Source organism: Anopheles arabiensis, chromosome X, assembly GCF_016920715.1.
Source record: "Anopheles arabiensis isolate DONGOLA chromosome X, AaraD3, whole genome shotgun sequence".
NCBI classification, from domain to species: Eukaryota; Metazoa; Arthropoda; class Insecta; order Diptera; family Culicidae; genus Anopheles; species Anopheles arabiensis.
In genome coordinates, this window is record NC_053519.1 from 8,329,874 (window position 1) to 8,354,516 (window position 24,643).

Sequence of the window (24,643 nt, forward strand, 5' to 3'; positions counted from 1 at the left end):
TATTTTATTATACTCTTTTTTTACTCTCATAAAATACTTTTTGTTCTCTTAGAATAACAACATTGTTTTTTTTTGTGTTTGTTTGTTTGTTTGTTTGTTTTGCTTTGTTTAATAGGAATGTCTCAAGATGATTAATTATTAGCGTTACGTTTTCCACTTTTTTGCAACATTGTTTGACGTATATATGCATATATTGTGTTTTGTGCTTCAACACACACACACACACACTTACTGACAAACACACAGACATTCTCGTTATACTTTCTCGCTCTTTCTCTCTATATATCTCTCTTTCCATTTCTTCTGTTCTTCTGTTTCTTCATATATTTAAACTTCTTCATTTGTTTGCGCTCCCCACCCCCCCTCCCCCGCGGCAATAACATCCTCTACATCTCCCGTTTTTAACGTGTTTGCTCCGCACAATTGCACCGCCTCATTTTCAATAAGGGGTGGGAGAGGGGGGTGTGAAGGGACATCTTGACTGACAAGAAACTTTCTTTCCGACACGCGTTGCCTTTCCTCTTGAAACAATTCCCTTTCGCGCACATGCGGGCGATGTTGGGGACCAAATCTCACTCCAAATCGTTACCCCGGGCAAATGTGGCGGCCGATGAGGTACTACAGGTTGAAGAGTAGGATAGAGAGAAGGGGGGAAAAACCACTACCACCGCCACCAAATCGAAGCAATCTCCAAATAACCTAACATGCGCGGGGGCATTATGCCCCACGTGTGCGCAATCCGATTAAAGTTTTCCAAAATGTCCCAGGCAGACCCACCCCATCGCGTTGAACGTATTAACAGGAGGCTGTGTCTCACAAACCCCTTGTGGTCAGTGCAAGGGCACATTCCCTCAATTGCAAGCCCGCTTCAATGCTGTCGACGAAGCAGTATCATCAAAGACAGCCCCAACCAACCAACCACCACAACACAAAACAGACTGCTTTGCGGGACCGTAGAAATAGCAGTGGCGCATGTCCTGCCGATGTCTTTCAAAAATCGCGTTGTGTTGTTTATCCCCAGCTTTTTTTTCCTATGCTTTTTCACTATATTGTCCCTGTCGTTCCTCTTAAAAGCGTAAAAGTGACTTACATAGTTTTTAACTATAAATTCCTGCCTCCCTCCCATTCTCTCTCTCTCTTTTTTTTTATTTCTCTGTCGCTTTGTATCTCTCTCTCTCTGTCTCTCTCACACACACACTGGTTTTCTCGTTCTGATGGCGCGAGGATTCGGAGGGTTGAGAGAAGTGTATGTCTCTGGCTCTAGCAAAAACAAACAATTAAAATATATTCAGCGATACCGACAAGCTCTCACTGTCACCGTGAGAGATACTCACTGTCACACAATGGCCTACCAGTTGTCTATGTATCAAAATATTGGAAAATCATCGTATCTGTTTTCTACTGAGCCCAACGACTGAGCGACGCGTTCGTTTCGTTCGACAAACGAGCTCTGATTGTGTCGAGATGGGGGCGAAGAACACGCCGCTTCGGAGCTCCGGTTGATTCGTACACCCTCACCCCCCTCCTCCTCGCTTCTTGTTCGACTCTCCTCTACTCCTCTACTCCCTTGGTTGCACAATTCATTCTATGACAATCTTCGTGGTATTGAAAATATAATTAGTATTTAAAAAAAAAAAACGTGAAAAATGAAACAAGTGTCCAGCACTCTTTCGTTTTCGTTTTCGTTTCGTTTGTTTAGTTACACAAAGGCTCTTTCTTTCTCTTTCTCTCTGTCTCTCTCTCTCTTTCTATCTCTCTCTCTCTTTCTATCTCTCTCTTTCTTTCTCTCTCTCTCTCTCTCTCTCGTTTTATCTTTTTCTTTCTCTCTCTTTCTTTCTTTTTCTTTCTCTCTCTTTCTTTTTCTCTCTCTTTTTGTTTCTCTTTCATTTTTTCTAATGTTTTATGTATATATAACGCTTCCTCTCTAGTATGTTCGTTTGTTTTGATAAACTGTTTGTTTTTTTGTTTGTTTCTTGTTTGTTAAATTTTTCCTCTCTTTCTCTGTCTCGTTTTTAAAGCGAACGCACATTCTCCTAACATACACACACACTCAAACGTGCACGCATAATGAGGTTCAGGGTATGTTGGTAAGCAGTGTAACAAGAGGATACATACATTAAAGTGTATCGCACACGCACGCACATATATACACACATACACACATACACACAAACACAATTTTAGAATCCATCCTTCATCTGACAAGTGTACTAGTATTGGGGAAAGAGTCCAGATGCACAGATACAAGCTGAGAGTTGCGGTGATGCCTGGGCGCAAATATGCCCTTTTGCTGTGCTGCAACACTTAAAGAGTGGATGGCTGAGAGGAAGTGGTTTTTGGTTCGTTTAAGTTTTATCGTTTCGTTACTTAGTGTTGCACTCTCTAAGCAATCGTATAATTGCACGTTTCGTAACATTTTGTTGGTTTGTTCTTTTCTTTTACAATTTGTGTGTGTGTATGTGTGTGTGTGTGTGTCCCTCTCTCTTACTTTCTCTCTTGCTTTTTGTTGTGTAACGCACATAAAATATTTATGTTGTTTTTCTTTTCCTTCGGGGCTTCCTTTTGTTTATCTTTTTTTTATTATTATTATTATTTAGAAGTTTCCTTTTTCGGTTCGGAGAAGTCCCACGACTAGCGGAGCAAATATATACGTTTGTTTTCCTTCTCTTAAATAAGCTCATCATCCATCCTATCGCACAAACACCCTTCGCAGCTTTGAGCTTTGTAGCATTATCAAGTTTACTAAAATATTATTTTTGTTTTTAAATATTATTTTCAATCTGTTCCTGTTGCCAACCACTGTGTGTGCCAAGCTTTTCGCGGATTTGCTTACTCTTTCCTTTTTTAAAATAACGAAGAGGTTTGCTCTTTCCAGTACACTCCTAACGCCATCACCACCCACGTGGGATTTACACACGCGCCCACATGGTAATGAGGAGCGTGTACTATGTTCGTTGTAAAAACGTTTACTAGCAATTAGTACCGACGGGCAAACGGCACCGCTGTCCGGGACCGGGAAATCTCACATTGCCTTACAACTTGTCATGTTCTCTCCATTGCACAAAAGAGGAGGAGTATGAGTAGGCTCCTCACAATTAAAAAAATAAAACATACACACACACATACTTGTAGATATATAGGTGCCACCCTTTCCTTTGTGCCCGTGTGTAAGTACTATCGTTCTTTTTCCCGCCAATTTTTTTTTCTTACGGGAAAAGCTTTCTCTATATTCTTAACTTGTCCCTGTTTCACAGCTATTATTTTCCACTTGACGCACACATGCATACAAACACACGCAGACACATTGAAAAAGGATTTGTAAATAACATTATCGATGCAAGGAGAGAGAGGGAGAGATAAGGAGAGAGAGAGCGAGAGAGAGAAAGAGAGAGAGAGATAGAGAGAGAAAGAGAGAGAGAAAATGGGAGTCACAATGGAAACGTAAACATGTCCTTGACTGTTGGCCACGAAGGGCAGCATTTACAGAACAATGACGAAAAACCCTGCCACCATACCCATTTTCCCATCGAAAACTGGTTAGCCAGCGAGGGAAAGGGGTCGTACCACGCACATCATATTATAGCTGTACACCAACATACACACTACGAATTTCCATTTTACGCATGCACACGTTTTGTGTTTACCTTTAACAATGATATCACTGCGAGCGTTTATATTTTGTTTTGTTTTTTTTTTTTCGTTTTCTCCCACGTTTTGATGGCTGCACTTCACTTAGTATCTTCGCACTATGTTGTTTTGCTTTGTTTTGATTTACTATCTATACATATATTAATGTGTATGTGTGTGTGTATGTATGTGTGTGAAGAAGGAGAGAGAAGTCTGGGTGAATAGAACCTGCTATTTTGTGTGGATTTCAATAATAAGCCAGCTGAGAGGTAGCGGTCGCGTCTCCTAGGCAGCACGTGGACGTATGTCTTGCGTATGATAATGCGCATTTGAATATACAGGGTTTTCCCGGAGTTCCCATAGCTGTGGAACACTGGATTGATTCTTTCTTATGGGAAGTGAACTTCATATGATGGAAATTGGACTCTATAGCAACCTTGTTGGACAAATCCAATAGGAATGTCAAAGAAACCTGTCCAAAAAGGGTGGCATAGACTCCAATTTTCATCATATGAAATTCATTTCCCATAAGATAGAGTTGAGGAAGTGTCCCACGACTATGAGAACCCCTGGAAAACCTTATAAAGGACTACGATAAAGGTGTATCGTTTGGAGTTTTTTTCCGAGGCCGCAAAGTGTGTGGGCTGTGTGTGTATGTATGTGTGTGTGTGTGTGTGTGTGTGTGTGTGTGTGTGTGTGTGTGTGTGTGTGTGTGTGTGTGTGTGTGTGTGTGTGTGTGTGTGAAAGAGAGAGAGAGAGAGCTATTGTGGCTCAAAAACACGTTATTTCCTTACACAACAGACACCGAGAGAGCGAGAAAGAGAAAGAGAGAAAGAGAAAGAGACAGAGAGAAAGAGAGCGAGGGAGAGATACATACATACACCCACACACACACACACACACACACACACATTGTTAGAAAATTGGGTATTGTGCATGCTGATGCTTGAGCAATTTAGTAAAGAAAAAAAAATAGACGACACACACCCATACATAGCATCATGTGAATGTTGGTGTGATAATGGTACTTTTCCTCCCTGTGTCTGGGTTCACAAAGCAATGCACACCCACATTTCCGCCCTAATCGCAAAAGAGGCAGTGAATCATGTAACAGTCACAAACAACAAGACACACACACGACGTGCATACACCTAAACAGACGTACAAACACACCCGCACGCACCCACACACATACACAAATGTAGCAAATTTGTTGGCGACAAATTGATTCTACTTAAGTTTTTTTGTTTGTATGTTGTTTTTTTTCGTATATCTTTTCCATGAGTCAAATGTGCTGTTTTCTCTGGCGAGAGAGGTTCATACGTTCTTCTTCTTTTCTTCTGAAGTTTTCATTTTGTTTTTGTTTTTGTTTGTTCCTGCTTTTTTTTCTCGTTAACAATCAGAAGATTTGGTAGTATTCTTGTTTCCTGCTAATGTGTTGTTACTGTCTTGTGTACTTTTATATATAAATGTTTCCCACAAACACACACACTGACGCACACACACACGCAAAACTCGCGCACGCACGCACACTCACACATTTTAACATTTAATAACTCTTTTGATACGTTCGTTATTTCCTTTGTTTTATTACGTTGTTTTGTTGTTTCTGCTGCTTTAATGCTTCTCTTTCTCTTTCTCTCTTTCTCTTCATCTCTATTTCTCTCTTTTTTTTCTCTCTCTTCCTTATCGCATCTCTTTGCTTCTAGCAATTTATTGTTGTATTATGTTTTTGTTTTGTTCAAAATACTTGTACGACCGTTACAATGCTAAGAAGTTAATAATTTAGACGGAATATTTTCGTGACAATTTTTGGTGCACTTGTATGTTTTTCTTCTTCTGTATGTTTGTTTGTTATAAATTATACACAACACACACACATACACACACACACACACCATAGGTAGTATCATGTGTTACACAATCCATATCACCACATAAATCGTTGGTTAGCTCTTTATAAAAGCTTCGCTGCGCTTCACGCATAATGTAAGAGGGTTCGCGTTGCACCTTTTTGAGCTGTAATTTGCTATAGTTTACTCTTCTTCTCCCCACACTGCAACACTGGCCCTGCGTAGTAGAATAGGCAAGAGAGCAGCATAAAAATAGTCTGTTCTGGACAACTCTAGTAACACTTTTCCAAATCTCACCCACTAGCCAAAAACCAAAAACCTTATATCTTTAAAATATGGTATAGTGTTTCACTATCTTTCTCTCTATCTCTCTCTCTCTTTCTCTCTGTATCTTTCCCCTTTCAGCTTAGCTTGATATCTCGTTTTTTTTTCTTTTTTTAATAACAAACAGTACCACTTATAGACAACAAGAGCAGACAAAAACCTACCATGCTCTTCCCCCCAGGGGAAGTTTTCCGAAGGATGACGCCGGAGTAAAACCTATCACAAGTAGATGGAGACACAGGGGGTAACGACGGAAACAAAACAATGACCAACATGAAATTCAAAGTCTCGTTTGAGCCACGCTACTACTGCCAAACATCTGCTCACAGTGGAGGGATATACGAAATTCTCTGTCCCTACCGGATGTGTACAACAACCATGCAAAATGTGTGTGTGTGTGTGTGTGTGTGTGTGTGTGTGTGTGTGTGTGTGTGTGTGTGTGTGTGTGTGTGTATGTGTGTGTGTGTGTGTGTGTGTGTGTGTGTGTGTGTGTGTGTGTGTGTGTGTGTGTGTGTGTGTGTGTGTGTGTGTGTGTGTGTGTGTGTGTGTGTGTGTGTGTGTGTGTGTGTGTGTGGCTGTGTGCTAATTTGTTTAAGAATTAATGTGTATGTGTGCATATGTGTGTTACAAACTGTGTCATGGTCATGAAGGAAGATGGAAATCAAATCTGTGTCTTCTATCGAAAAAATTCCTCAACGCTCTGCTCGATGCTCGGCCCAATTTGCTCTATCTAAATGTGTTCTCTAAGTGTGTAAAAATGTTTTCCAGCCCCCCACCCACACACACCCTAGCTATCTCTCGGTCTTTTCACATAATTTTGCAAACCGGAAGGAACTCATTACGACATATGTATATTTTTTTTCAAAAGAAAAACATATAGTCTACAACCGCGGCTCGCACAATTACAAAAAGCAGTAGACGCAGTATTTAGTTTTCAACATGTGTAAGTGTGAGTGTTTGTTTTCTCTCTCTCTCTCTCTCTCTCTCTCTCTCTCTCTCTCTCTCGCTCTCTTTTCGTATAATAGATTTGTTTGTTTGTTTGATTTGTTTGTTAATCCTTTGTTTGTTTTCGTACTGTTATCTTATTCTCTTTTCCTTTACCTCTATTTCTCGCTCGCTCTCTCTCTCTCTCAGCTCGTTTGTTTCGTTTCCGTTGCGGACCTGTCCAACAAATTATTTCTACTATTATTAAATATGAAAGATTTTTTTTTGTTTCTTCTTCTTATTCTTCTGTTCCATCTATATAATCCATATATGCACAATGCGGAGAGGAAAAAAGAAGGTTTGCGTACACACAACGGACGCAAACACTCTCATCCCCCGTTCCAGCCACAGAAGAACAAACACCTTTGCTAACATTCAATTTTTACGCTTTACGCTTTCACAAAACGCGTACAATAGCTAAACTGTTAAGTATTATTATCCTGCACCCCTCCCCGCTTGAATAATTGCACGTTTCGATGAACAAATCGATCCTAATGAACAACTTCCCCCGCCACCCACATGAGCATACACACACAAACGCGCGCGCACACACACACACACACACACACACACACACACACACACACACACACACACACACACACACACAAACATCCACCAACCCACATACTCTGCCGTTCTCTGTTCATTGTGTTTTTTTGCTGTTACGATTATCCCACTTTAAAAGTTATTGCCAATAGTAACCTAATATGAAGATGGTTTGTGTGTATATGTGTGTGTGTATGCGGTTATGTGGCCGTGTGTTTGTGCGAGTATGTGGGTGTGGATACCAGCTGCACCGTGCAGTCGATATAACAAAAAATATGGTTCAACATTTAACACATCACATCGATTCGTTCCAAAGACATCCGCCCGACCTCTACCCGTGGTTGACGCGGGCCGCCCAACTGCACACGGTGCTGTGTCCCAATCCACACGATACAAACACACACGCACACACACACACATTCACGTATAGAGGAAACAACTAGCAACATTCTGAGCGTGCCCACAAATAGGGATTACAAAACAAAACAGAAAAAAAGTATTAACACAACAACTTCCATCCAATTGGAAAAGTTTCACTTTTCCACGCCTGGAAATTCCTACCGTAGGTATCGCTTTCAATCTCTCTCTCTCTCTCTCTCTCTATCTATCCCCCTCTATCCAATCTATATTTCTGTTCGTTTTTTCTTCTTCTATCAAACGACAGCCTAATCGATCCCAATAGCTAAACGATAGTCAAAAAATGTGTTTTTTTTTCACGCTCACGAGCAAAGGTCGTGCTCGTGGTGACAGGTGGGAGGGGGGAGGTTTTGTCTTGCCCCACTCTCCACCACACGCACACGCACATACACACATACACACGCACATACTTATTTACAATTATTTGGACTCATCCTGGTCCATCGGTTCCTCGGAGTCTTCGCAGGACACATCGGACGTTCTGTTGCGATTGGCGATTAGCGCATGATGTTGAAACCGAAAAAAAGAGCACCATTTAAAAAAAGGGCAATTCAATAATCAGTCGACGGTAGGGATTCGCCATCTTACCTCTTTAGGGGCTGCATCGACAGTCCGGCCATCGCGGTCACCGTGTCCGACTCTTCCCGTTCGCTGCTGTGCGCCTGGAGCGCGGACAGGCCGACCGTGTGGGCGAGCCGCTTGACGCACGGCCAGTGCGACACCTGGATGGCGATCGTTTTCTGCAGCGTCTCGACCGCTGCCTGGCACGGGGGCCGAGCCAGCTCGGACGGTGCGATCGAGGAGGTGCTTTCGCCGAGCAGTGCCCGCACGCACTCCTCGGCCGAATCGCAAATGGCAGGCAGATCGTAACCGCCCTCTAGCGCGAGCACAATCTGAAGAAAAAAAAATACGGGAAATTGTTATTGTTGGATCGCCTAATCATCATGCGCGCTCTGTCTTTCCCTTGCTTACAGAGTTTTCCAGGAGTTTTCATAGCTGCGGGACATTTTAATATCTCTTTCTTCCGTAAAATGAACTTAGTGTAATAGGAATTGGACTTTATTGTACACTTGTTGGACGAATAGGAATAGGACAATAGGAATAGCAGGAGCATAGGAATTTCCAAGAAATCTGGCCAAAAAGGGTACCATTGAGTCCAATTTCCATCATATGTAGTTCACTTCCCGTATGAAAGAGTCAAGGAATTATCCTAAAACTATGAGAACCCCTGAAAAATCCCGTAACAATTATCATTTACTGAGTTGCTAAATGTGGTAGTTCAAGAATATCTATTTTTGTCTACAAATCAACAAAGTTGATACATATCATTACAATTATAATATTATTAAAAAAATACTTTAACCACTTCACAGTCACGTGATTTTGAAAAATTGAGCAAACAAATTTTAGTTCGAATTTAAACAAAATCTAGGTACAATCCCGTTGGTATAATCCTGTGGACAAAACTGTGTAGGGGTTCATCTTATTATTTTAGTTTTAAATTTTAATTCAATTTAAATGTAATTAATTATTACGTCTTTCTTTACGCCTGTGCATGTCAACTGAGAAGGCGGCTTCATGAAAACTTTCTAAATCGGTATAAAAAAAAGATATTTTAATAAATTATCGATAAATGATGGATTGAATAACTTCAATTGCCGAGCTTTGGGATGCACAGTTTACCGAAACTGATGCCTGACCGAGAAAAAAAATTGTGATTACCGTACCTTCCCATTGGCGAGCTGCATCAGTTCGCGCGTCAGATGGCCGAAGCAGGCAGGCGACACCACGTAGCCGCCGAGCGGGGCCGGATGCCCGACGGCCGCATCGAAACCGGCCGACACGAGCACAATGTCCGGCGCAAAGTCGCGCGCAATCGGCATCACCACCGTGCGGAACGCGGCCAGATACTCCGCGTCGCCGAGCGGTGGGTTGACGCCGCCGGACCAGGCCACGTTCACGTTGTAGCCGAGGCCGGTGCCGACCCCGCACTCGGCCGGGCCGCCGGTGCCCGGGAAAAAGTTGCCATCGTCGTGCCGGTGCACGGACAGGTACAGGACGGACGCGTCGTCGTAGAACGCCTGCTGCGTGCCGTTCCCGTGGTGCACGTCCCAGTCGACGATCAGGATGCGGCGCATCTCGTGCGGCATCCGGTGGCGCAGCAGCCGGGCCGCCAGCGCGATCGAGTTGAAGAAGCAGAAGCCCATGGCCGCGTCCGCCTCGGCGTGGTGGCCGGGGGGCCGCACCACCGCGAACCCGTTCCGGTTTTCGCCCCGCGCCACCTTGTAGCTCAGGTCGATGACGCAGCCGGCGGCCATGCGGGCCGCCGCCGCCGTATGATGCTCGTTCCAGGTGGTGTCGAGATCGACGCCAACGCCGCCGCACGCCAGCCGCACGAAGCTGACGCGGCTCGTGTCCACCTTCTGCCGGTTCAGCTGGCTGGTGCCGAACAGGAGCGCGTGCCCCTCGGTGTGCACCGTCTGCAGCTCCTCCTGGGTCGCCTTGCGCGACCGCAGCTTGTCGCAGCGGATGGCGAGCCCGGTGCCGAGCAGCCGGGCCCAGATGCTCTGCAGCCGGCCGCTGTGCTCCGGGTGGTTCGCGTTGTCCCCGCACGCGCACACGTGCTTCAGCATCAGGCTGTCGAACGCGAGCCCGGTGGTGGCGGGGCGCAGCTTCTGCTCGCGGCTCGCCCCGATGATGGCGGACGCGGACGAGGAGGTAGTGAGCTGCAGAGCCATTCCGGGCGGGCTGCCGCATGACGTCCCGGCCGCCCCACCGAGCGCGCCGGCTGTTGCGGGAGAGGAGGAGGAGGATGACGCCGATGCCATCGCCGCCGCCAGCCCCTCGTGCGTGTAGCTGAGCAGCGAGCGGCTACGGTTCTGCACGGTCAGGTTCACTGGCGGTGGCAGATCGTCGTCACCGCCCGCCCCCTGCCCAGTGTCGGAGAACATGCTTTGCTGGGCCGTCGGATGGGCGCTGCCCGAGCCGCTTCCACTGCCCCCACCGCCTCCGATCGAGCTCAGATGCACTAGCGGGCTGGAGGAGGTGCGAGACAGTGGTCGCAGCAGGTTGGCGGCGGCCGCTGCCGCCGCCGCTGCTGCCGCTGCACCGCCACTGCCGCCCGCGCTGCCCGCATGGTGCGAGTACGGGTCCTCCAGCACGGACAGCTGTATCGATCGGCGCATAAAGAGCTCCCGCTCGCGGTGATAGTGCTGCTGCTGGTGGATCAGCTCGGACAGGTGCTGCTGCTGTTGCTGCTGCTGCTGCTGGGCGGTCGGCGGCTCGCCGTCGACGCCGTGCGACGACGACGACAGCAGGTGCGACTGGGAGGTGCTCTTGATGACGCTGCTCGCCAGCACCGTCTTCGGCGGCTGCTTCTTGTCGGTCAGATCGATTACCTCGTTCGATTCGACCTCCTCGCGCAGCTGCGGCTCGCGGTTGACGCAGTTGGCGGCGCGCGTCAGTGCCGTCTGGCGTATCTTTTGCTTCATCAGCATGTGCTGCTCGTACGCCTGCCGTTCAGCCTGCAAAGCAAAGTGAGTATATGAGTGAGGGTGTTGTTGTTTTTAAGTGCAATAGAGACAATTGTTTTAGACGAGCAGTCAAAATCAAAGTAGCCTTCAAATTGCCCGGTAAATGATAAATAGATGATCTATTCTAATCCCACTTGAATCCCTCATAACGAGTACCCCCAATAACGAGTATATCGCATAACGAGCAAATCAAAATGCTCAACAAATTCCTCTCTTAACGAGTAAAATCTCAGGCAATAAAGAAGTTCCATACTAACAATCGTTGTACATAAAACTATTACCAGGAAATGTGGTATGCAAGTGCTGCTTATGTTGCTTATCTTATGTTGCAATAAATTATGCCAAGGAGTTAATTGAAATGTTTAAATACTTTAAACGCGTTGAAAAATATTTAACACAGCAACATATAAAATTTTGATAAAATTGGTATATTTTGGAGAAAAAAAGACTAGCTAGTAATGTCTAACAGCGGAAAAGCAAATGGTTCCTCAACACAAACCGATAAAAGGACACTTTACATTGTTACATTGCAGCAATGCAAGCGGTAATTCGAAATTGTTCTCTCTTATTTTATCGCAAGCATCATCCGGGCTGTAGCTGTAGCAAATCACGTCAATAGATCAGTAAAGATCTCAACGAAATTGTGTAATACAAGTATCTTCCCACATAAAAGTATTATTTGAAACATTTTTCATTTTTTTCGATACTTGTATGTACCTAATACCAGCACATTAGCAGTCATGGAATCAATTATTACACTTTTTATACGAATTATATAGAAAGGAGCACCACGACTACTTTTTTTAATAACAAATCAGTTACTGGAACAGATTCAACTCGTTTTGCGAAGATCCACTGAAGTTTACGTTCGGAAACGTTTCAAAACACATTTGTAAGTGATCATACACTTTCATGCATTTTCATTGTTAAAACACTTCACTTCTAAACTGCCAAATTATACAGGGTTTCGTTTCATATAAGGGAATAGTTCAATCACTTAGGGGAATGTTGCAACCATGTTGTGGAAATTTGCAATCTTATAGGTGAATGTTGCAATCGGCTAGGGGAATTTTGCAAGCATACAGTGGAGCTGTCATCAGACTGTCGGTGCATCGAGATGATACCGATGATAATTTCTTTAAAAAAAAAAACATCATTTCGAGTTGTTTTCGTATGGCATTCAGCTGTACACATGATAAACTAAATAAATCCTGCCGCGGAATCATAATTAAACGTGATAAATAAGTAAAATTAACGAAAGTGTTTTGAGGTGTTTACAAGTGATTTAACTAATTTCTTATATGATTCGAAACCCTGTATTCTGGCTTATTCTATTCTTGCTACCAAATTGCCTCAACGTCTAGTTTAAAGACTTTGAACTGAAGGCACTTTGTTGCATCGAAAAGCAGTTGCCAGTTGCTTTGCGCTTGAACTCGTCTACATTTCCTAACGATTTGATTCAAGCCATTCGTTCTCGAGAACAAATCCCTAGCGAGAAATGGATCGAGAACGATGATTGGTCAAATTGAACAACAAATCTTTTAGTTTTATAAAGAAAAAAACCCCACATTTGAATCAAAAGACCAAAATTAGATGAATCATGTACCGATTTTTTAAATCTATTTTATCATCTACTAGGATATTTCTTATAAATTTTGCAGTCGTTAAAATCTTGTCAACCAATGTTGAAAAAACCGTCCGTAGATTTGACGACTTCTGTGATTTCTACTGCCCTTCAAAATGGACTCTACTAGACTTTCAACACAAAATAACAACGGTCAACCAGCAATCGAGCCAACTTTCCCGACTCGACTTGAATCAAAGTTGCGCATGGAATTCGTGCTTGATCCTTCGCTTACCTCGCTGTTCTCAAAGTGCGTCTGGTTGATGTTCATCATGGCCGCCGCTGCACTGTTGGCCCCGGCCAGCATCGGGTGGCCGAGCGGGAGCGGCGCCGACTGGGTGCGCCCGAGCGGCCGGTGCCCCTGCTTGTGCAGCCGGGCCTGGGCCACGTGCGCGTCCGTGATCGAGGGCTGGTGGTGGTAGAGGCTGGCGGCGGAACCGGGCCCAGCCGCCCCATGCAGCCCACCGGCGGCCAGGTGGGCCCGCTCCAGCCCGACCACGCCGCTGGCGGCGGCGGCAGCCGCAGCAGCGGCCGCAGCAGCCGCCGCAGCCACCGCTACGTTCTGGCTGCGCTGCTGCTGCTCGCTCAGGTCCAGCATCGGACTGCCGAACGGTACGCTGCTTGCCCCCACGCCGAGATGCGTCGGTCTGGTTGCGTTCAGAGCCTGAACAACAAAAAAACAGACACACACAAACGCGGTTAGAACGAATGTGGGAAACTGTACTGGGAAACACTTACCAGATGAGCAACGGAGGCGGCGGCAGACGAGCCCAGGTGCGGCCGGCCGAGCGAAATGTTGGGCATCGAGGGGGAGCTGAACAGCGACAGATCGTTGATGCTGGCACGGGACGTTACCGAGCCGTACTGTGGGTCCTCGTTCTCCTCCTGGATCGGTGCGTTCGTGGGCGAAGCGCGGCTGCCCACGGTCGGTGGCGAATTCGGGCCCGAATCGGTTGTAGCGACGCTAGCCGACGCCGCACAATCTAAAAAAGAGGCGAATGAAACACATTAATACATCATAAAACGCAGCAACAACAAAAAAAACAAAAAAGCTCCAAGAAAGGATGTATGTGTGTGTGTGTTTGCGCTCGAACACCACGAGAACACAGACGTCCTTCTCGGCAGCGAGAGACGGGTTGTGAAGATCGGTTATGGTAGTGTGTGGTTCAGAAAAAAACGTTAAAAAATATATGTTAGTTAAACACGATCAAACACACACACACAACACAAGCGTTCATTGCACAGCATATTGAGACGGGGAGGTTTGTTTTTTTCTGTTAGCAAACTGGTCGGCCTTTTCCCGGCCCTTTTACAGCCGACGGGACCACAGATTCCGGAACAATGTGGGGGTTTGAGGGCGGGGTGGAGGGTATATGGGTACCGCTGAAAGAGTGACAAAGAGACAAAGTCGCAAAGAAAAAACGATCCCCGAGCGATTTCGGTCGGACACGAATACGTACTTGTTTGCGCGAGCGCCTGGTTGTGCTGCTGCTTCTGGAGCCGGCGCAGGCGCTCCTGGCGGCGGGCGGCCAGTGGCCCGTTCAGCGAGCGCTTCTCGATCACCCGCTGCTTGAGGCGAATTTTCAGCAGGTTCGGTTCGGATGCTGCGGCGGTAGTCAGTTAGTGAGTCAGTAGTTGCATTATGCGCGTAAAGAAAAAATAAATAACAACAACATCAAACAAGCGGGAAACCCCCAATATTTTAGGGGGGGGGGGGGAGTGTTTGCAGGGTATAAGTAAGGAAGGGAAATATTATTTTTAGGTGTGGATGGAGGGACACGGGACAACAGGACATAAATCAAGCCTTGAGGCTGCTGAGGGTGATTTTAGTTTACAGAACCACCAAACTGTTTCTCTTCTCTAGAAACACACAATTAAAGCGTTTAGATAAATATGGATCAATCAATCATGTTAATGTAAAAAAAAGAAAAAGAAAACACACAATACATGCAGTTTGAGCGTTCATACAATTAAACATAGTTCTTTTCAGTGTGATTCATTGAATTAGATAATCAGTCGCAACAACAGCCAAAAGTCACAGCAAACTTTCCTGTTGCGTTGCGTGACATTTTGCATACACAAAGGAAAACAATTTACACACAAAAACGCAGGCGAAGGCGTTAAAAGGATTAAACGATAAAGGTAGGCATAACCAACACAAAGGAGGAAATCACTCCCATCTTGCGGGAAGCGAGAGGAAATGGAAAACTTCTTTCGGAAAGGGAAAAACGATGCTGAAGGATAGGGCTTTTGGGGAGGGCACGGGAAGCTAGGGGCTAGGGGCGTACCTGTCTTGCGGAGCGGAAAGTCCGGATCGTACTTCGCGATCGAGCTCGGCGGCGGAGGGATTTTGTACGGATGGGAGCTAACGGCCGCTGCAACGGCACCGCCCGGGAGTGACTCACCGGACGATGATTTGACGACGCCCCTGTGTGCGGTGGAAAGAGAAGCAGGGGAGGAAAAAGAAATGCCGCGTGCGACCGGTTGTTAGAGGAGTTCGAGCTGCATCAAGTTTATCGAGTGCTTCCGAAGGCTTTGTGAAGAATGGTACACTTGCCTAATTTTCCCTTAAATCTTAAAGCTTGAATATCAACGTTCATATACAGTTTTTTTTTTTTTGCATAACGAGCAAATCTAAATACTCCACAAATGCCTCTCTTAACGACAACACAAAAAAATCGACCAAAAAAAAAAAGCTTGATGACATTTTAGCAACCAACGCTTGGTCAGTCACTATGTCATGACTTTTTTTTTTTCAATGTGATCAGTTGGGCAAAATGTCACTGACATAGTCATGACAAATTCCGACTGAAACAAAACCATGTCAGCGTCACGAGCTCTGCTGTGATGATCATAGGTGAGGCTCAAACAGTTGTTGGTGACATTTTGTACTACCAACTTTTGGTATGTTTTCTCGATCTGTTTGACCCGACATACCAGCTAAGTAGACAGAGCGCGAAAGCATGCTCATTTTGTTGCTTGGGACCACACGCCAAGTATGTTACACGAATGTCGTGATTAGCACCGACGGAAAATGTCGTGACCAAGTGAGTGACCAAGAGCAGGTTATACCAAAAATGTCACCAAGCATGTGAGTGGTCCACCAACTTTTTGAGTCTCACCTCTGATCATCACAGTTGAGTGCCTCATCCAATGACCTCAATGACTCAACCACTGTCACGTCACGTTCGGCATGTCGTGACGCCCGTTCATTGAGTATCAAGCTTCCAAGGATATGTTAATTGTTTTCCGTGGTGATCATTACGTGATGCTCATGACATTTTGCAGCACTGATAACGATTGAATCACTGCAACGGATTAAAGTCTTTAAGCGAAGTTTCAACTGTACTTGTTTGACATGGTATAAAAAGCGAGGATAAATTAATGATTTTAAACACCTTTGAGAAAAGCGAGAGAATATTTGAAAATACTTTTCTTGTAAAAAATGCCTTTACACATCAAGATAAGGTTTAAGATCGAAAGCATCGATTTGTGTACCTGTCAAATGATACAAAAATGTCCCTTAAAATGCAACGAACTAATTTCAAACTATTGGGACAACCTCATTCCAATCGGATTCGAATCGGTACTGATAGCTCATCTACACGAACAAAATCCACTTCAAGCCACACAGAGCAGCGTTCAGAAAGTGCGCTAACTGTAACAGCATCATTTGAAGAAGAAAAAAAACCCTGTATTCCTGTATGCAAAACAACTGTTCTGCCTAATCTCGTGGACACTACATACGCTTCACATCGCCTTCACAGAGGGCGCAATCGCTATTTTACCAATTTCTGTACGGCAGCGGGGAAGATAACCCATTCGATGCAGCGGCCTGTTTCTTCTGTATCAGGAAAGTCTGCAAGAGGAAGAAGAATAGGAAGAAGAGGATAGTAAACAAATGTGCCGATTAGTTTCCCGCCTCAGGCGCCCATCATTCCCCGCCAATCCGTTCATCGCCAACCAAGCCACCCCTACCTGTAGCTTCTGTTTCACCTCCGAGCTCGCGTTCGCACAGCACTCGTGCTTTTCCTTGCGCTTGATCGCTTCCCGTTCCCGCCGCTCCCGCTGCTGGGCCGCTTCCTCCGCTATCCGTTGATCGCGTAACTCCTAACGAGGGAGGGAGAAGGTGAAGAAACATCGTTAGAAACGTTTGAAGAAAGTGCAACCGCGTAAATGGCGCTCCTACCTGAAATTTGTGCTCCAGCTGCTGGCGGTGCTGCATCTCGAGCTCCTTATTCTTCTCCTGGAACGCGTGCCATAGTTTCTGCTTCTCGAGCTCCTGCTCCTTTTGTAGCTGCACCGATGGGATAGGGGGACGAGACAGAAGTGGAGCGCGATGGCGCATTAGAATACAACCTGCAACGGAATGCGCACTGGGGTCCACGGGGACGCTACTCACCTCCAGGATCTGCTGGCTAATGTCGGCCGGTGCCGCTATCTGCGACGATGAGCTGCTGCTGTTCAGGGCGATACCGGTGTTCGGCACGACTAGTACTCGGTCTCTTCCCATGGTCGAATCACGTGCCATTTCTACAATAAACGGTAAGAAAAGGGAACTTGGATTAGAATTGTTTAACAGATGCAATAATGCTCCTTTTAGCAACTTAGTTTCCCCCGTTTCCCCCAGTGTATAGCCTCCACACAGGCCTCCGTACAGCAATTTTTTTTCTCGTTTGTTTGCTTATCGATCTTTGGCTAGGTCATGGGTCCTGTAACCCATATGGGTGGACCGGGACACTTTTACTTCTGTCGTCTTTCGAGCGAACAGCGCGAAAACCCCTGCAAGGGGGTGGCGCACGCAGGGAAGTACCAAACACTACGTACGGTTCTTCTTCTACCCAGCAGGCGCACCGGTATTGTCCGACATTTTGGCAACATAAATACCGATCAGGCTAGGGGATCGAGACGCCAACGAGAGAAGCAGTAGCTCCAAGTCCAAGCGCTAGCACTTCTGCCTCCTTTGCCTTTGCCGGACCCGCCGCCCCGAAATCCATCCGGGCGATAACTGGGCAATAGCATCGCGTGTAACGCTGGGACACAACACAATTCTCACCCGCATATGCTTTGGTATGTGAGCATGGGTGCTTTGTGTATATGTGTGTGCGTGTGCATATGTATATGTGGGTGGATGGATATGAGCGTATGTGTGGGCGTTTGTGCTTTGAGCTCGCGCATATATACGCAATAAAATAAAAAGGTACCCCCCCCCCTCCCCCCTCCACGTGGGAGGGGTGGGGCGATGGGTTGTGGCCTCTGGAGAAGGCGCTATTTTTAGCCGCCAATCGATAGACTCTGCCCTTTAAACCGCGCTAGGAGAGAACGCCCGTCTCCCCCAACACGTCCCTCTTTTCCCCAAGTACTCGATGTATTCCGTCATCGCGTGCTGGTGGGGCGTGTATTAGCAATGTTAGAGTCCTCCCCCCGATCCTCCGGACACATCCCACGCCACCCTCCCCCTCCCCATACCTCACGAAAGTTCAGTGTAGGTGAAGGTGGTTGTTTGGAAGAAAATACGCGAGACAATTGTTTGTGTGCCCTTTTGGGTTGTTTTTTTTTGTTTTTATGTTTCACCTCAGTCCCTTGGTGTAACATACATCCTCTGCTTTTTTTTTGTTTTGCTAAACTAGCCAGGTAGCATCATAAAACACATAGACAAGCATATTAGGGAAGTAGACACTACACTACAGGGAGTTGTTGTTAGGCAGTAGGAAGATGCCCCCACCCAAACAGGAGGGTCCTAGCTCTGTCTGAGGGACAGGCGCACTTTTGACATTTTCGTGTGCAGCAGTAAGCTTTGATGGGTCCTGGTACTATGCGTACCACCACTGTGGACCTATAAAGCTGGAATAGCTCTAGGATACGCTATCCCCCCCCCCTCTCCCCCGCACAAGCAATCGGAATTTATGACTTAAACTATCTTGGATATATCTCTCAGACCTTACGAAGGCTCTAATGTTCCTCCTAACAGCGGAAAAAGGACTAAATAGAGCTGTATGAGGTACCTGTACTCATCTTCGGATGGAAATATACCGATCTGTAACGATTGGTGCCAAGAAGCACTTGTATGGTGCCATGGGCAACGCATTAAACTCCCATACAGAAGTTCACGGGTTCAATTCCCGATTATTCCCTCGGACACACACACATGCATCCAAAATCTTTTCCAATTCTGAGAGTTGCGCTTGACAGTGTCATTAAACCTCGGAAAGTATTATATGATGATCAGTAGAAGAGGGGTGGTGTAGTTTGGTTGGATTGTTGGTAAAATTCAATATGGAGTTGTTATTCTAAGAATAAATAAAGGAAGGATTCCCTGTATCAATTTTCTCCGTACCATCCACCACCATCGCCTACCACCACCTCCTCCCTGCACAAAACGACGCGCACACTTTTATGTGTGCGCTAAATAACCACCCACAAAGCCCCCAGTAGGCAGATGGAAAAGAAAAAGGAGCGAGAGGGGTGGGTGGGCTACGGAAGATGATCGAAACCAAGGAACCGCGCACGTACACAGTGCTGTGTGTGTGTGTTTGGGGCCGGCCAAGGTCAAATCCCCATATCCATGCAAATGGCTGTTTAACCGAATATCTATATATAACTCAGCGCAAAAACCCTGCGGAGAGAGAGAGAGAGAGAGAGAGAGCGAGGAGTGTGTGCCGTTTGTTTGTAGTGTTGTTAGTACACATATTTGAGCCTCTGAGTGCCCGAGAGAAAGAGAGAGAGAGAGAGAGAGAGAGAGAGAGAGAAAGAGCGAGAGAGTGAGGGAGGATGTGAGAGAGGAGCTATTATACCATCTTCCTACTTAGGAATATTTGCTGAAATTGTGTGGAATTGTGAGAATTATAACGACATTCCATTCGCGTGTCAACCACCACCCCTTCACGAGAGGGGAAGAGGGGTTCGTGGAGGTGCTGGAAGGTGGGAAGGATTTAAGTGTGTGTACATATACTCTATGTATGGTTGTGTAGTTTACCCACGATGCTCACTACAAAGTCTTGCTCCAACCCCTTTACCTCCCACTAACACCCACTTCTCCGCCCTGTTACTCAACATATGTTTAGATGAGTTGATGTTGTTGTTATTATTGCTCTCTTTTCAAACCCAACTCCACCATATCAAATAAGCTCGTGTTCAGCTCAGTCAAACAAGCCAAACAAACCCAAAACAACCCCGAAACAGGGGGCGAGCGATTGCAAAACCCAGTTCCGTCATGCGGCTTGTTAAGCGCTGCTTTAGAACCAATCGCGAGAGTAAAGCAGAGGTAAAGAGTTTGGGTGACTGTTGCAACAAAAACAAAAATACAACAACTCTTCCTCCGATAGGGTTACCACACATACGCACACACGCGCAGTGTATAGCCACATGAAAGTGTGTGTGTGTGTGTGTGTGTGTGTGTGTGTGTGTGTGTGTGTGTGTGTGTGTGTGTGTGTGTGTGTGTGTGTGTGTGTGTGTGTGTGTGTGTGTGTGTGTGTGTGTGTGTGTGTGTGTGTGTGTGTGTGTGTGTGTGTGTGGCTGTGTGTGTGTGTGTTTGTGTGTGTGTGTTTCCACCTGACACTCCGCACCGACAATAACGACAACAACAATAACAACAGCAGACAGAAGTCGAGGGACACGCGCTATTACATCGACATTATCTAAATTACTCCTAGACCGAGACGGGATAGAGAGAGACAAACCGAGAGACACGTTACACGTCGAGATGCGTTCTGTGTGTGTTTGTTTGGAGCAGCCCGTACAACAACAACAAAAAAACGGTTTCACTTTTCTCCTTTTCTCGCTCGATTGTCATCCGTGTCGTGACGGCTGTTTGGTTGCTGGGTTTTGTCCGTGTCCGGCTGTGGTGTTGATTGTAGTCGAACGTGTTGCTGCTGCCGCTGTTATGATACACACTCTCTCTCTCTCTTTCTATCTCTCTATGTTGCTAGTGTTGATTGTTGCAGCGGAATGGATGTGACACAAACAACGAAACCCGTACCGGACCCACTACTACCACTACCGCCGAGATAGATATGGTGGTGGCTCACGATGACGTCTCTTCGTTCTATTTCTTTCAATCAACCACAGTCCCGGCACACACTTACGCACACTGCACTGCGCTTCATTATCTTACAGTTTGTTCTCACCTCTACCTCTCTTTCTCGTTGTTTCTTTTTTCTTTGTTTTGTTGGAGCCAATTCTGAATGTATAAACCCCAAAACACACGCAAACACCGACTAACAAAAAAAAAATGCCCACGACCACCTTATCCAACACACCTTACCTTCTCGCCGCTTCACTCTCTCTTTCTCTCTCTTACTTTAGTATTTCTAAGTCGCTTTCTGTAACGGACTACCCACTCGCACACACGCGCACACACTCCCACTCCTCCCCAAAAGAAATGGAACATTTATAACATTCTGGAGCATAACATCGATCAACGCTCCAAAATAAACCGTGACGGCAGGTTTCTCCCCCATTACTGGGCGGCAATATAACACACACGCATCCGGTCACACACTCACCCACACACCGTCTTGTCCCATATTCAGCAGCGGCTACATTTCAATTGGAATCTCCACAGCAGCGAACGATTGCTCTCCATATCTCGCTTAGGCTTTCTCTCTCTCTCTCTCTCTCTCTCTATCTCTCCCTCTTGTTCTCTCATATACTGTTTCAATGCACGTTTCCATACGGTATCTCTCAGTCGCTCGCTCGCTCGCTATCGCCTCTAGATAGCCACACAGCTGTGGCGAGACACACACTTTTCCCACGTTGGATCTAATTGCCGAATCTGATACAGCTCGGCCGAAATTCGATCAACTTCCCATATTTTGCCGGGTGGGTTCGGTGCCGTCCGGGGTCAGCCAGTACTAAAAACGCTACTACTCAGTAGCTCCGTCTCAGGTCGCCGCCATCGCCGCCGGGGCACACACAAAGAACGGAGGCTTCGCACGCCCGAGCAATCGATCAAAGTGAGCTGTCGGGACGGAGGGCCGGCCTACAGAATACGGCGGAGGCGGCGATTGCTTTGATGCAGTCGAATGTCCGCGGAGGATCCACCATGACTTGAGATCTGACACATCTGGCACGTACAGAGTCCATGTATATATGTGGCTGTGTGTGTGCGTCTATGCGAACAAATCCTTTACACTCCACATAACTCCTAATAAAACATCCAGATTCTTATCGGACCGAGAGATGTACATACAGTAGCTCCGACTAGGAGCTCAATCGTGTCTGAGTTCTTCCATGAGCATCGAATAAAAGGTTTTAAACCTTTCACAGGCATTGCATGAAAGTCCTCACGCACTGGAATCCCTGTACTTCCATACACAACCATTCTTGAAAATGTATTACACTGACGTAAGTCAGTCATATTTATAATGAGGCCTCTGCTGTTGTAGAAGAGAGGTTTACACAAAATTGCCCAAAGCGATTGATTTTAGTATCTTATCATTGGAGTGATGGGTGAGGTGTAATGAATAAAAACATCCCGAAGTGATAGCTTTAGATTTGAATTAATTGCTACCTGCAACAGGACAAAATTCAAATTGTCTCCAATAGAAAAGTACAAAAAACTTCACACTGATGGGTTGAGATCATTCTACTGTATTTTACTAAAATTTCTAACAATGTTGCACTTTGTTGTGCATATGTTTGCTAGCATCCTTACTGTTTATTTATTTTTCAAACTAAACACAGCCGCACAGTGTGAAACAGGGCGCTGGATAGCAAAGGTCACACACACACACACACACACACACACACACACACACACACACACACACACACACACACACACACACACACACACACACACACACACACACACATGTGTGTATGTGTATTAAAATAGGCCTAATAGACTGTGCGCTCTTTGGGTGCTGGGTGTTTTTGCACATTCTCCACGCTTTGCGTGAAATTACGGGGCCAAGGGTGCCGGTTTGAAACCCAACGGCAGCAATAAAAGCGGACCCGGGAGTGAACCCTGTAAACGGGTTTGCTTCTCCGCACACTTTGTATTTTCACAGCTGAAGTAGTGTGATGAAGCAGATCGAATCGAAACATAGATAGAGAGAGATACATAGAAAGAAGGTTGGGATCTATCAGCATAAATTGATTGATCAGGGAGAGTATTTTGTACCTGGCCACAAGCTGTCACAAAAGATGATCGTAAATTGCATGACAACTAATTTAACAACGCATGCTTAATCTGCGCCGTAAATTAGTAAGTATACTCTTCTGCAGCAGGAATTACGAAGAAGTAGAGCAGAATGGTATTTTGTACCTTTTCGTTAGCAAAACTTTTTTTTTGTGCAGGTGGCTTGACCTGATGAAGGCCACTGCCATTCTAACTCAGTGAAGATTGATCATCTAAATCCAACCAAGCTAAAGGTGAGCGTCATTAAAAGACCAGCAGCACCAAAAACACCTCGTACCTGTTTTCATGACCTTCTGAAACCTTTGACGATGCTTTGGGAGTCCATGAAACCTGATACGTATAAGCATTCCTGTCATTAATGTTACTAAATTGCAATACAATCCCGCAAGGAATCAAATATTTCTTGTTTAAATGTCCCTGTCCGAAAAACAATGGGCAAACTTCTTCTGCTTGAATTCTTCCTACCGTAAATAACTATTATGATCACCACTAGTTAATAACACACGTACCCGGATTTATTTAACATTATAAGACTTACTAATCCCAAAGGATAAAAGTTTTGGCTTATGTCATATAACACCACACCAACCACTGGAATCGAACGCTCGACTTCTAGCGTGAGAAATTCGATGACTTGACCACTGCACCAACGAGCGGTCTCGCAGACGGCAGCACAAATAGGCCCATATAAAGCAAAAGAAGGATCAAAATGGCCATAAGCCACAAACAAGGTTTCTCTTTCTGTTTGAATCAAGTTTGAATTAGTCAGGATACTTTTGCTCCTCAAACTCTTCGTGTTTACGTAACGCAAAATTCTACAAATCTATTGGGGGGTGAAAACAACAACAGCACCTTGTCCACCTACACCTGCCTTGCACACACTGTCCACACAACACACACGAAGCTTTCGTTCAATTTCTTCCAAGACCGTATGGCAGCATGGCCTTGAAAAGTGCTCTGCCACAGCTTGCAGCGTCCCTCCTGCAGCACGGCTTCCCAACATACAGCACATCGAGCCTGTCCAGAGGCTGCGAGGGCGAATGCAACATTGAATCATTCAATGGTCGCGCGGCTCAACAGCAAGAGAGCAAAAAGAAAAAGCCTCAAAACCTTCTTCTAGAACTTAGAACCCTAACGGATAAGGCGGTTGTGGGAGGCGGGGGTTTTTTTTTTCGTCATTTCTGTTAGTCTCCTCTCTCTCTCACACACACACACACGTTCACCGTAGGAACAACAAATCTTCTCTGCTTTTTATGGGGATGGAACAAATGAGCAAGCAATGGGGTGGAAGGATTTAAAAATATGCTCGACTGTTGTAGCGAATCTGTCACACACATACAGGTGGATGTGCACAGCTGTGTTGGATGTTGTGACAGGGGATATACACTTTGCAAAGAATAATTATGCTTCCAAGACACGCTGCTCATTATTATTTAAAAACCGATCCACAGCACCGTGTCACAGCCGTCCCGCACCTTGGTGGGTGCACGCACGAGGAGTCTGTGACACCAGTGACACACAACCACCACCGCCGCTAGGTTAGGTTGGGCTGTGTGTGTGTGTGTAAGTGATTCGCGTCCAAACAACA

General features: G+C 45.8%; 1 protein-coding gene across 4 annotated transcripts in view; it reads right to left on the reverse strand.

Annotated features, from left to right (window-relative positions):
- Positions 1–6,635: 6,635 nt before the first annotated feature.
- Positions 6,636–24,643, reverse strand: part of LOC120905820 (histone deacetylase 4) — a 30,704-nt gene continuing 12,696 nt past the window's right edge. For 2 of the 4 annotated variants that reach the window (XM_040317007.1, XM_040317008.1), the window contains exons 2-12: positions 17,314–17,444; positions 17,101–17,208; positions 16,890–17,021; positions 16,700–16,770; positions 15,200–15,339; positions 14,372–14,515; positions 13,650–13,894; positions 13,147–13,575; positions 9,482–11,278; positions 8,343–8,647; positions 6,636–8,235 (exon numbers count right to left, since the gene is read on the reverse strand). In XM_040317007.1, coding sequence (XP_040172941.1) covers positions 8,175–8,235; positions 8,343–8,647; positions 9,482–11,278; positions 13,147–13,575; positions 13,650–13,894; positions 14,372–14,515; positions 15,200–15,339; positions 16,700–16,770; positions 16,890–17,021; positions 17,101–17,208; positions 17,314–17,444 — 3,563 coding nt within the window. In that variant the 3' untranslated portion in view covers positions 6,636–8,174. Of the gene's footprint in view, positions 8,236–8,342; positions 8,648–9,481; positions 11,279–13,146; positions 13,576–13,649; positions 13,895–14,371; positions 14,516–15,199; positions 15,340–16,699; positions 16,771–16,889; positions 17,022–17,100; positions 17,209–17,313; positions 17,445–17,738; positions 18,047–24,643 lie in introns of those variants that run through there. The other 2 variants (XM_040317009.1, XM_040317010.1) reach the window with 2 other exon arrangements.